Source organism: Dermacentor albipictus, chromosome 5 (genome assembly GCF_038994185.2).
Source record: "Dermacentor albipictus isolate Rhodes 1998 colony chromosome 5, USDA_Dalb.pri_finalv2, whole genome shotgun sequence".
Taxonomy (NCBI): Eukaryota; Metazoa; Arthropoda; class Arachnida; order Ixodida; family Ixodidae; genus Dermacentor; species Dermacentor albipictus.
Window position 1 is genome coordinate 88,525,811 of NC_091825.1, and position 14,367 is coordinate 88,540,177.

The following is a 14,367-nucleotide window of genomic DNA, read 5'->3' on the forward strand; positions in this document are numbered from 1 at the left end:
ATAAAATCATAAAAGTTGGTAGGTATGCACAGAGTACGATTCAGCATGAAATACTATAATGTGCAATGAAAACACATTCAAAAGGTTTCCAAAAGTTTTATCGTGTTCTGACAGCCAAAGTGGCCATCTTCCAGGAGTGGGGTACCACAAGTCCCCTGTTTAACTTTCTATCTCATTGCCAATTTACGGCTACTTCAAGCACCACAATGTAGCGAGACAAGAGATTGTGAGGAATGAGACAGCATCAGTGCTGAGCATGGCAAATACATCTTTCCCTATAATATCATGCATTTTGGCTAGGGCCATGCGCAAGCTTCTCAATGAGCAATACGATGGTGAGCACCTTAAGGAGTATTTGATAGGTCACAGTGACAAGCCAAAATAAATGTGCTTTGCAGATTATCGTACTCTATTACGGAAAAAGATATTTAAGCACACCACAGATGGATGAATGTCTCCCTCACCTCGGTAACCTTCGGAGTAGTTGACAGAACATGCCCAGAAAAGCATGTGACCATTGATTAAGTTCACCAGTGGCTGGTACGACAGCACATCCCTGTGAGTAAAACAGAACCGTGTAACACAATCAAATGAGTGAAGGTGAGAAGTAATGAAAACTGGAGAAACAGTTTAGGAGAACAATACAGTATCGTATTTGCATGAATTTAACACTCTTTTCCTGAGAAAACGGGTTTGAAAATTGCCTGCATATTACAATCAGATACGAAACCAAAACTGTGTTTGCGGCGTTGGCAACAGCCTAACGTCAGAGCCGTCAGATGCAACAACATTGCCATCACAAGATGGCGACAGAGGACATATTTAGTGGAGGTTATTGTAGGGCCATATTGTGCTCGACTACATCTATGGTGGTATTCTCAGTTAATCACTTTCAGAGATACTATCCCTTTCACCAGATTTCACGGGACTCGGCACTGTAAGCGTCGGCCATTGCCTCCTTTACTAGATGCCGGCGGACTGGCTCGAGCTCCCAGGACAACAGGCCTGCCCTCAGTTGTAGATAGATAGATAGAATAAACTTTAATGTCCAACGGAAAAAGGTGATCTACCCACCCCCCGACGCACAGGTCAGGGGGCGAGTGCCGCCGCCTCAGATGCAGGCTGGGAGGTCTTGCGTCCCAGCAGCCTCTTCGGCCAGTTGGACGAGCCGGAGCTGGAGCTCAGGGTCCGAGCTGCGCAGCAGGGTCTCCCAGGTGTCTCTACTATCTATTTTGTGCGTTCCCCCGGGAGAGTACGGACATTCCCATATTATGTGGTCGAGGGTCCCTCTCGCCCCACAAAGATTACACTTATCGCTCCTGGCCTCGGGGAACATGTGGTTCGCCATAACCGGGTGCGGATATGTGTAAGTTTGTAGTCGTCTCCACGCGACTGCTTGTCTGTTGTTTAATTTTGGGTCTGGCGGGGATACCAGTCTACGAGCCAATCTATAATGCTGCGTGACCTAAACAAGCATCGTGAGGTGGCGTTCGCGACCAACACTATCACGGGCGCCGGGCGGTACTGACAGCTTGTAACCCAGTGCGTGGTGTTTACATTGTTCGTACCGCAGTGAAACCACTATCGGCATAATCCTTTGAGTGCCCTTTTTAAAGGCTGATTGTCTGGCTCTCGAATAGCTGTTGCCTGTAATGCCTGCAAACATACGCTGAGCTATGATTAAGGTTAATGGCCTTCGAGATCAGCACGTACACCTGCTGAAGATTTCAGAAGCCATGCGAGCTAGTGCCCAGTGGTTCTGCCAGCAACATGTGGTACTTGCGATCGACGCTAGTGGAGAGGAGAAAAGGGAAAGGGGTTGGCAGTAGGTTTTCTGCTCATGTGGCAGGCATCTAGTAAAGGAGGCAATGTGTTGGCATAGTGAGATTTCATTACATCGGATAGGTATCATGGGACTGACAGATATGTCTGAATTAGAAACCAAATGTTGAGTTATTGAGGGCATCAAGAAAACAATAAAAAAGTATGGCTAAATCAGCAAACCTTGTTCTATGGCTATGGTAAATAAATTTAATCAGCAAACCTTGTTCCTATTTTTCACAAGAGAAGTGCGGAAGCTGCCCAATCCCAATTCACACATCCCAATTATTTTTTTGCCAGTGATCTCCAAACAGATGTCCTGTCTATCACAATGTAGCCAGCACTCTTCATCCTCGACAGCTCCCACTGTGTTTGTGACATTGTCACGTAGCCATTGCACCGAGTCAAAAACGAAAACACGGTCTGCCACAACTGCTGCGGACAAAACTGCAGTTGATCATGGATGGCTACTGTGGAGTTATAAAAGCATGCAGCAAATGCGGTGCTTTGCGCGGCAGTAAACGCAAGTGAAGGCTGTAAAAGCACAAACAGGCATGAAGCGTTCCTCGTATGATTTCCACTGATGACTTCGGCGATGTGGACTCAGCCGCTTCATTTCAATTGGTTGCTAGCGTCACTTTTGCTCTTTTGCATTGCACATTTGCAGTGCTCCACACTCACTGCGCACCGATACTTGCCCAAATGAATTGATGTGTGGCCAAATATGTCCGAATGAATAAGACCTTGGTTCCATTACGCAGTGTACATGGCTGCTGGGACCAGAGGACGAGTCCTGATTATTTTAATTAACGAGGGTCGAATCAATGAGGTTTTACTGTATGCAGTAAAAGGTTGTTAATTCATAACTCGTTAATACGAAATTTCAAATAATTTGAAGAAGCCACCGCGGTCGGTCTAACAATATAGTGAAAGCAATATGCAACACATCTCGTTAATTCACACTGAACTCCACACCGCCACCAGTAATTAGAACTCCACGGCATGGTGGATGGGGAGAGTGCTAGTGCACGGGAGTACGGTGGCGATGCTGGCATCACTGCGCGAGCCGCACAGCTTTGCTCTTTCCATCTACAGCCCTTTGTTAGGCCGGCACCTCTATTACAGGTCAGTCCTTTCCCTCTGTCAAGACCTTTAAGATAAATATGCGAGCATGATGCTGCATGTGTTTTTTTTTTTCTTTTATCATTTTTACACCTTGGAGGCTATGCCCTTTCTCTACGAGGTGTTCTGGTGAGAAGCTGCACCAGGTAATAAACAATTTCAGTTTAGCGTACGCTAAGCAGCGCTCGTTTTTTAGTTTTAGTTGACCGGCAAGATCCTCCGATCTCAGAGGCCATGTGCCATCATTGCGGCTATTTCCCGACTGGAACGATAGGTGGCGCTGACATCTCGAATATTTCTTCCGTTAGGCTTCGACTTGTTCGAAACGAGAAGCAATCTCGAAAACACGAGATTATCCATAATACATACTCTGTCGTCGAAGCGGCCTGAGACTAAGCGAAAGCCATTTACACAATCATTTGCTACGAACAAAGTGCAATTTACAAAAGCAACGCCAACTTCAATTCGAAGCGGGCCTCTGGGACCGCCGCCATGTTTCATGCAAACTCCGCAATCCATGAAAAAACGCTAATGCTAGCTTGTTTGCGTTGCATACGCCCGCTATACCTGTTATTTCGTTTAGCGTTCAGCGCATGCGCAGTGACGACCCGCTATTTTTTAGCATATGCAATGGTATAGCATACGCTACACTAAAACTGTCTAATGTCTAAAAAATGGCAGCCGTGTATCGGCGCTCGCAGTACCAAAAAAGCATGGCCTTTGAGATTTGAACAGGGCCATCAACGCTCATGCGCAAACACTCATACTACGCCGGAATATATGTGCACTTTAACTGAGCTATTTTTTTTTCTGATCTTTATTTCGAATTTTGTATAAATCGAATTTTTGTAGCGTCCCCGCAGAATTCGAATGAACATGCTTTTACTGTACAGTTGCCAACCACAAGTGGCCAAGAAAGGTGTGCGTTTTCTCAGTTCATCGCTTACAGAGATACCTTAACATTCGCATGACTAGCGCAAGATGCGTCGGTGTCTACGAGCAATGGCATCCTTGGCACAGTGCGAAGCATGCTATCCTTTCACATTATAGAAAGCTGCAACCTGTCAATGCGTCCATTGCTAGTTAAACAAAATAAGGCGAAAATTTTCAAAAATGATCGTCTGAAAATATGGCCCAAGTTTGTCAACACATCTGGCTGCACGCACATATCCTTGCCTTTAGCCTAGACATTCCACAGCCACAATATTCTAGCAATGCCTTTTCTGCTATTCCTTTTCACTTTTTCAAATAGTTTGCACTGCAGTACACCATTCTACTTTTATACAACCTTTCCATAACCGGAACACTGAAACAGTTTTATGCAGATACCATGAGTTCAAGGGGGACAAGAAAAATACTGTATGTCAATAAGCAATACGTCATAAAAATAGCAAAGTTGTTGTTTCTGCAAATGCAAATTTACTATATCTTATCCAGGCACAAGGCCGTGCTAAATCTCAATGTGAACATGGGTGAAGCAGCTAACACAGCACACAACAAAGAGAGATGACAGAAGCATGGTGACTAAAGTAAAGCATTGAAGGATTAACACAGGTGCTACAAAATTCATACGTAATTATGAACATTCTCAAGCACGGTATGTAAACAGCACCTAGCTGCAAGAAGGCCAATTTTCTCTTTTATTCTCAATAAATTGCTACCACTGCGTAATCGTCCCTAGTCCTTTCGTCAGTGCTGACGACTCGCATTTAAAAAAAAAATGAGCTGAGTATATTAGTGTTTTTATGTTATCATGACTGAAGCCACTTTTTTAAAATGGAAGTACAATCAAAAGTAACAATAAAAATTCACTGATTCTACACATATGTGTGATTGGGTGATAACCGATGATTTCTTTTATGTTTACTGAAATGCCTTCTCTTCTTCATTTCTATGTAGCTCAACGCTCCAAGCTCAATGCACCCTCTGGTCCCATTTTGTTCGCTTTGCACTTGGATGCTTCTGTCGCCGACTTCTTCCCTTTCTGCCTCTTCTTGTCTATTCAAGCCCAAACCCATGCTGGGGGTTCAGCCAAGAGAAAGGAAGGAATGTTAACCAGGCAATGTTCACATACCCAGTGGCCCAATTTGTCTATACAAGCAGATACCCAGTGGCAAGTACCCAGTGGCCGAAGTTGTATAATTGTAGTAGCAAGACTTTTTACAAGGAGGGCTGCTTGTGCTGAAGCACATGCACTTCAAATAACAGCCGGGCTGAGCAGATATGAACATCAATTAGCATGTTGGCGCAATAGCTGTGCAGAACCCCTCGAGGTGGAGAGAATTAAGTAATAAAAAAATTGAATTGTGGGGTTTTACATGCCAAAACCACTTTCCGACTTGAGGCACGCCGTAGTGGAGGACTCTGGCAATTTCGACCACCTGGGCTTCTTTAACGTGCACCTAATCTAAGTACACGGGTGTTTTTGCATTTAGCCCCCATCGAAATGCGGCAGCCATGGCTGGGATTTGATCCCGCAGCCTTGTGCTCAGCTGCGTAACACCATAGCCACTGAGCAACCACAGCAGGTATTAAGTAATAAAGGGAAAATGAGACATCCATCCAAACTTCCATTCATCCAAATTTGCTACGGTTGGGTCAATGCCTCATTTTCCCTTTATTAATTAATTAACACTCATTAGTGGTGGGAGGAGCGCAATAAGGGAGCAGGAGGGAAATAAATGGGAGTTGTCCCTCGCCTCTCAATGCCCCTACACTCCTTTCTACATCCCGTGGCTCTCTTTCGAAAGCAACTCACCTGCAAAAGTTTGGCGTGTCCTGGTGGTCATCGCCATGCAGGTAGATGAGAAGGAACTTCAGTTCACGCTTTGCATCATTCAGGGCCTGCATGAATAGAGAAAGACAATATGCACGAGAAGGTGCTTTTAAATTATGCAAGTGTAAAGCATATGTTGGAATCAGTGTGAAGCAGAGGTTTCGTGAAGTGGTTACTTACATGGTATAAAACCAAATGTGATGCATACATTTGTCTTTATTATCATCTATGCAATGTTTAATATGATTATACTTATGCAACATATTAGTCACAACTTTAATGTAATGAAGTGTTTGTTTATGCAGTACACAGTTTGCAATATAAGGCGAAATGCAAACAGCAGTTAATGCAAATTCACACTGCAAGATGTTAACACAGTGATGTCACAAAGATGAAGGTGATGTTTGTCAAAGGAAGAATGGTGAGGCCAAATGCGTGCCGAGAGAAGTACGATGCAAAAGACAGGGGTGAGCATTATTTTTCTTGTTTCATTACTGTGTTTCCTGTTTTTCTTGTTGCATTCCATGGCCTCATGGAAGCCGAGGTGCATGCACATGCTCTCGTGCGAACATGGTCTGACACACAGGTGCTAGGCAACGTGACACGTGCCTATTCGGCAGCTAGCAGCAGCCACAGTCAAGAAAGTTTGGGAGAGTTCACTGAGAAATAATTGCTTTAAGAAAAAGGCGGTCAGTACATTTGTGAGAGAGAAGAGCAGACCAATCAACCATGCCATCACTGCTAAGCAGGCTGCCAAAAAAAAAACGCTACAGTAAAAGCTCGTTAATTTAAATTCTGCGGGGACGCTACCAAAATTCGAATTATACAAAATTCGAAATAATGAAAGTCAGAAGAAATACAGCTAGGTTAAGGCATGCATATAGTTCGATGCAGCGCGAGTGCACGTGCGCACGTACCCACACTCCACCATGTTGGTGAGAACAACAACATCTATAGTTCGAAGCACTGGCACAGCCAACGCAACCGGACGCAGCCAACGCAGTCTGACATGCCCGACATCGAAATGATTCTTGCTCCCTTTGCGGATTTGTCGTGCCGATCCACAATGCATGGTGCAGAGAAAAAAAAGGTGCCCACGCTACTTCGTCGATGGTCGCAGACAGTTGTTCAAAATGGCGCGAGGGTTGGGGTTCGTTCTACGCATGCTTCAAAGACAGCAGCGCTCACAGGTACAGCGCACACATCTAGAGGGGACGACATTGCGGCTGGCACAGCGCAAGCTGCGTAGCGTGACTGGTGGTAAGCGACACATGCCAAAAAACATTCGACTATAAACGCGCCTTTGCGCCACCGACGCTTGCCACAGGAACAAGAGCTGCGGTCTCTAAATTCACTCGCAAAACACACCACTACCTGCTGCAATGTGGTCTTCATTGTACTTTTGTAGCTGCACCAGCTGCACGCTGCTATAGGAGGCGTCCAAACATGCATCTTCCTGGGCTGGACAAGTTTTGAAGTGAGGGAAGCTTACAGTAAAATTAATTATGAAATACGACTGAGGAATATGGAAGAAAGTTAAGGGGCTGGAAGAGCGTTCAAGTATTTGTACAAAAATAATGTTGATTCACAGTGGAGGAAAAGAACTAGGAAGCGTACCAGCAAGTATGCGGCCTGTAGGGTGGGCAACACAGCAACAGAGAACATCAAGCAGAAAGTCAGAGAGGCTGAAATAATCTCATCGGTGGCAGCAATGGAAAAGAAACCTGCCATGAGTAACTACTTAAGAGAAAAAAACGAAGTCAGGAAAGAAACAATTTATGATAACTCAAAGGGAAGCTCACTACTTTTCGAAGTGAGATCAGGATGCCTTAGTATGCGCACTTATAAAGCGAGATACAAGAAGGAAGAAGAAGCCTGTGCTAGCTGCGGTAAAGCTAGGGAAACAATGCAGCATGTTTTATTAGAATATGAAGATATTTGCCCAGCAGTCGATTTAGGAATCACTGGCCTCCTTGAAGCCCTTGGGTTCAGCCAGAGCAGGGGGAAAGTAAGCATGTCCACAATAGAGATTAGCAAGAGGCGATTGGAAGATTGGTGGAAGTAGGGAAACGACAAACAACAGAGGCATACAAAAACAAAGTGCACAATAGGGGTTCAGAAACTTTGGTTATGGGAGTTCATCGTAGGTTTCTTTTTCCTTACCTTCTTCTTTTTCTTTTGTGACATAGGTAGGACATTGTGCAATAAGATAAGAGCTTGGAGGTGCAACCCACCACCCCTTTCCAAAGGGGATGCCCATAACATCCTTCCATCCAAATGATGCTTTCCTTTGAATAATGACCGCGAATCTCAAAGGCCATGGTTTTTTGGTACAGCAAGCGCCGATAAATGTCATGGCCGCATTTTTTAGACATTACGTGGTGCCACTTCTCGGCAGAACACCTCGTAGAGAAAGAGAATAGCCTTCAAGATGTAAAATGAAACAAAGAAAAAAAAAATGTGCAGCACCACACCCATGTTTTTATCTTGGTCTTGAGAGAGGGTGACAACCGACTTGCAACAGAGGCGTTGGCAGGGCACGCCCTGGCGCAAACGCGTCTCTCTCCAGTTGGGCCTAAATGAAGGGCCACAATGGGAAGAGCAAAGCTGCAAAGCCCGTATGATGATGCCAGCATCACCAACGTGCTCCCACACACTAGCATACTCCCCATCCACGATGGTGCGGAGTTCAAATTATCGGTGGCAGCATGGATTTCAGTAGGAATTAGTGGGATGCATTGCACATTGCTTTCAATATATTGTTGGACGGACCACAGCAGCTATTTCGAATTATCCGAAATTTCAAATTAACGAGTTGTAAATGAACAAGCTTTCACTGTAGTCACTGGCCTCTTAACAACCAACACAGTCGACTTCGATTAATCAGAACCTGACGGGACCATCAAAATTGGTCAAATTATACGGCGAGTTGAATTGAACAAGATGGAGAAAGAGACTCGAAATATGCGGCCAATTCATTCGGCAGCATTTGCTCAAATTCTAACACATCTCTGAATCAAATGCGCACCTACTTTTTATGGGTTCGAACTAGGAATCAAACAAGCACCCATATTTTAGCATGAAAAAGGCAGCATGCCTTTGATTCTGGCAATAAGAAAAAGACAAGAATCAGTTAACTTAACCTTCACAGAATGAAAACTTCTGTTGACGTCATAGCTATCAGACTAGCAGTTTATCGCTGTCTATGAAGAAACACAAAATATCACCCTCCGTACAGTCCACTGAATATTTTATCTTCTGCATTTATCAAACAACTCTGCAACAATCACAAACGAGATGGTGATTCACGCCTAGCCTAACCAGCTAGCTAGTTTTTCCTGCAATGCGTGCAATTCTTTGAGATGCCAAGAACATGTGACGCGCCTGGTTGCCGTTAGCTAAAGACAGGAACTCCGGAACGTTCTTGGGAGTGGGGGAGCAAGTATTGTCGTCTTTGTATGTTGAGTCTATTATTATTTTTTCTCACTATAAAGTCAATTCTAATTTATTCACATTACATTCTATTACTTCAATAATCAGTATAATTTTAAAGACGTTAATTATTATTGTTTTAATTCATTTTAGCCATATTAAATTTTACATATTTGCACCCTCGCTTATTTTGCATTGGTATACACTCTAAAAATGGTTGGAAATTTCAGAAGTACTGAAAACCTGCGCAGACCGCGCAAATGACCAAACGGGTTCGAAAGCTGCGAAAAATCATTTTTAATATTCTTGCGTTCACTCTCGCAGTGAAGCCAATGCGAACTGACACAAGTACACGAATGTGATGGAAGTAGACAAGAAAGTAGGCACTAAGTACAAAGCTATTATTGCACATTGACGAGCTTCATGGCTGGCATGACAAGAGGGCGTTGGGCTGGAGAGGTTGTCAATGGAGGCTGAAGGTCGCTGTTCGTCCTGCCGTTCTAGGCACGAACTCTTTCATAACGGCATCCAAGTGCAGTTCCGCAGCTTTTTCTTGCGCACGTGGAGGGGGGGAAGGTCTGTCAGCCTCCTCTGCGTCATTCGATTGCACAAAAATTCCTGCTCGCCTCAGAGCACTGGAAGATCGCTCTCCTGAAGCAGCTGACGCAGGCACAGAAAGCACGAGTTGCAGGTACCGGACAACCTGGTCCATCATCTTACGCATTTCTGCAGACTTCCCCTGCAGAATTTGTAAAATGCGTTCACTTGCGGCTGACAGAAGAAGAGGGCTGAACTTCAGGATACGCTACTGTACCTGACTGATAAGGTTTCCGTTCAGTAGCGTTACCAAAGGCTGGCTGCCGTGGAGCCAAGATTAGGTCAGGTAGGTTTGGTCAATGATCTGGTTGATTTTTTTACAAGTTCTTCAGGAGCTTGGTATGTACCCTGGTGTTTGATTATTTTAGGTTTGCATTCTGTGGTGTTTGGAAAGTTGTGCGTCAGGAGTAGTCTTTCCTTTCTTGTTAGGGGGCAGTCTATGAGCCGGTCATCAATCTTTTGTGCAGGTTTTCTGCATTTCCAAGGGTTGTGGTCAGTTTTGTTGGATCTTAAGAGGTAGTTTGGAAATATACAGTGTCCGGTGATTGCCTGGCTTGTGTATTATCTTGTGGGGAAGTGCGGTGGCATGAGGGAAATGTTTCTTACCCATTGATGTGTTATTGTTGCCTTAAGTAAATATTTCATAAATTTTTTTTCACCTGTTTGCGTAGTTGTGATTTAATGAAGAGTTTGGTTACTGGTATGTTGAGTGGCATGCCTTAATTTGTGGCTTCTTAACTGGCCATCGTGCCACCATTGCACGTCCAGTTGGTCATCGGCCTTCTGGAAAGCAGAGGATCACACAACCACCAGTTTGAAAATTTAATATGGTTCTTGTCAAAAATTTGATTTCAGCGTAAACGGTCGGACAGTTGGGGGGCCCTGCCCCCTCTGGAAGAATGTTGGGGGGGCGACCCCCTCCCCCTCTCCTCCTCCTTAGTTTCAGAGTCCCTGGCTAAAGATGTAAAATAACTTATCGTTTGAATGTGCTTTTGTCGTCAGACTGAAACTGGTGCATTGGCATGATCATGCTATGCGAGAACTTGTTCTGTTGCCATACATGGTCGCCATCTTGTGATCGCAATGGCGATGACTAGGCAAGCTCTCACGGTAGGCTGTTGAAAACGCAACTTTCGTTTCATGTCGGACTGCCTGCATAAGCAATTTTCACAGGAACTTCCTCGGGAAAAAAATGTGCATTAGAATCTGGTAAATAATACAACAATTCCTTCTGAGCTACCGTCCTCGCTTTAAAATCTTTAAATACAAACACACTTCGTTATATTGAGATTTTTAATACATGGTGTTCTATGGATGAAAGGTAATGAAAAGTTAAATGCTTCGTTCATGAAGTTCATTATATTGAGGTTTAACTGTATTTCACCATCAGATAAAGAAAGGCCTTAGGATTGCCGAAAGAAAAAAGAATCAGAAATTCTGAGCAAGTTGCACATTCCATCACCGCATCTCTCCTTAATTTCCTGATTTTCTCACGTTTTTGGGTGATACAAATTTTGGGTGCTACAAATATTTGTGCCATCCAGAAAGATTAGTGTCATTGAGGATCTACTGCATATCCCAGCAGATTCTGTCTAAATGTGGCGTCATCAGGAGGTGCTGGCATGGAAACTGCAAGCCCCCCTTTCTTTTTCGTTTTTGTCTGGCTTAGCAAGATTATGCTCATGGTAAGATTGACATTTTTAGTATCCTGGAATTCAGCTTAACATTCCTCTTTGGTGTCCCTTGAACATGCACCTGTATGAAAGTACATACATTTGAAGACGAGTGTTACAGAAAGTTAACACATTCCTACACTTGCCGCCAGTATTTATTCCAGCATTTAGACTAGAGGGTTTGGACATTTAACAAAACAAAAAAAAAAAAACAAAGTCACAAGTTAGGAATGTAATGTCAGCACCCTTAAAGGGCCCCTCTCCAGGACACAAAGCAAACTTTGGTTATATGCTGGAGATTGTTACGTGTCCTTAAGGGAGTGTTCTACAGCAAGAATTTTTCAAATTGGGTAATTAATAGCTGAGATAGAAATATTTCAGTGCCGCAAACCTATGACTTTGAGAGGTGTGCGTCACCACCAACACAGACACTCTCTCCACTTGCTCCCAGCGAAATTCCTGCCCTACATTCTCCCATACCGGAGCTGGATGATCGTGTGATGCATACGTCATGGGCCCCGCCTTCTTTTTTTTTTTCTTTCTTTTTCCCTCACTTTCTTTCTGCACGGCACACTTCTGCTGGCGGTGTCGCGTGCGAGCTGTTGTGTTTGTCTAGTTTTGCACAGCACACGATTCTGCTCGCTGTACACTTGAACACGACTAGCAGTATAAGTCAGTGCTGCATGAACACCGAGGCAGACGCAAGCAGATCACAAAAAAAAATTATGGGGTTTTTACGTGCCAAAACCACTTTCTGATTATGAGGCACGCTGTAGTGGAGGACTCCGGAAATTTCGACTACCTGGGGTTCTTTAACGTGCACCTGAATCTAAGTACACGGGTGTTTTCGCATTTCGCCCCCATCGAAATGCGGCTGCCGTGGTCCGGATTTGATCCCGCGACCTCGTGCTCAGCAGCCCAACACCATAGCAAGCAGATCACAGAGCATGATCGCAAGCTGGAACACGGTAGAAAATGACATAATTTTACTCTGTGTGTGCACAACTGCACGACATGAGACATGGAACAAGCAGATGAAACGGAAGTACATCTCTCTTGCTACGATGCAAAGTAAAACAATGACACGCAGACATTCAGTTTGTAGTTTTTATTATTTTTTAAGCTTTAATTTGTCTATTGAAGCAATAGATCAAATCAATAACTGCTGTCACCTAGAATAATTCTCCAAGTCATGTGTCACTATAAGCGATGTCACAGCACTTCCATGTACATAGGCGCACATATGCGATAGACGTCAACTCTCCAGCTGGGAGCACGGCACTTGCGAGGGGAAGGGCAAATGGCGTTTGGTTTGAAATTTAAGCCCTTTTTGCGGCACATTCTTTGCAGACTCGATCGTTAACATGCATTGTATTCACTCAGCTTGTTATCTCAAAATGGCCAGACCGGGTGAGGGGCCCTTTGAGATTGCTGTAGCCCCTGAGCCACCACAATCAATCAATCTGGTGGCTTAAAAGAACCCTTCTTCACCATGAAAGCTTCCATCACAACCAAGTCCAGCGATGGATGCCATCAATATAGGCACCTTCCATTCACATTTTCCTAAGATGAATTGCTTCATTTCACGCACCAAGCCTACGAAGAAAAAATGATACACAAAAACCCAGACTCACCTGGCTGTATGTGCCCTGATAAAAGACTGGATGATTGCTCCCATATCTGGTCTCAAAGCTTTGGATAAAGTTCAACACATCAGCCAGGGGATCTGTGCCCACTGCAAGGGGAAGAGATAGGCGGTGAACAATACGGAAGGCTCCAAGTCTGATTTTCCTTCCTCGTTGAGCATTGGACTGAGTGGTTCAAAAGAGTGACGAAAGGGGCTAGTTGGTGGCTTTTCTTACTTTCTTCTTGCACTATATACGAAAAGATGGAAAACTTGTAATCTGTTGGACTGGCTTGTCCGAGCAAGATAAGCAAAGATTCATGTGTTCCCCTCTCTTGCTCTTTCTTTTTCAATCTGATTTTTATCATTTACACATACATGACCTGACACTAATAAACCATGATTGTGTTGCATTGAGTTTTAAAATAAAACTCCTATCACTATGTTTGTACAGGTGTTCACTGACAAAATTTAAGAGTTGGTAGTTTGCATTTCATCCTTCCATCCTGTGGTCTTTCAGTGTTTCGGCGTTAAAACTCAGCGCAACATAATCACGAATGTGCACCAACTAGCCCTGCTCATCGTTTCACTAAACTAATAAACCAGTTGTAAGTTTGTGCACCATTCATTTGTCGGTGTTTTCCTGTCTCAGTCTTTTTGTACATAAGTACAAGAAGAAAGTATGAGCTGAGTGGTTTTAATAGGAAATGTAAGCTCAACTAAGCGATTGGTTGATTGATTAACTGGGTTTAATCACGCAAAGCAATGCAGGGCTACCATAGCGGAAACACCGTGGTGGAGACACCATAGCGCAGGACACATAGTCAGTTTGGACTACTACTTCTGTTTCTTTTTACGAGCAACCGAATTTCAGTACATGGGCACTTAAAATTTAAAAGTTCCAAACAAAGCTTGCTCTGTCCATCCATTTCATAATGCAGCGTGCATGCATTGCCATGCCATGGCCATGATTCATGAATTTTTTTTAATTATTACAGAATACATTTACCACAGGCAACAGTTTGCTGCAACAGCAGTGAATGGTTCAAATCAGTATTTTTTTGTCGGAGCAAATGAACTCGAAGAGTTTAAGGAATCGCTGGAGTCTGCTGAATTTAATGTTTCAATCATATCAAGATGTGGCTGTTGCAACCGAGAGCCAAGCCTGCAACCTTGTGCACAGCTGCAGAAGGCCGTGGCCATTAAACCACTGCACATGGTAAAATCTAGATTGGTTCAAACTCCAATGATGCAAATCAATTGCATGCGTAAAGTATGTGTGCCCTCCTTAGACAGCAGCCAAACTGATTTGGAAGAAACTT

General features: G+C 43.9%; 1 protein-coding gene across 1 annotated transcript in view; it reads right to left on the bottom strand.

The window, feature by feature from the left end:
- Positions 1-14,367, bottom strand: part of Faf2 (Fas-associated factor 2) — a 34,714-nt gene that overhangs the window by 12,409 nt on the left and 7,938 nt on the right. The window contains exons 6-8 of the mRNA XM_065438463.2: positions 13,056-13,156; positions 5,702-5,787; positions 465-556 (exon numbers count right to left, since the gene is read on the bottom strand). Of these exons, the coding sequence (XP_065294535.2) occupies positions 465-556; positions 5,702-5,787; positions 13,056-13,156 (279 nt within the window). The remainder of the gene's footprint in view (positions 1-464; positions 557-5,701; positions 5,788-13,055; positions 13,157-14,367) is intronic.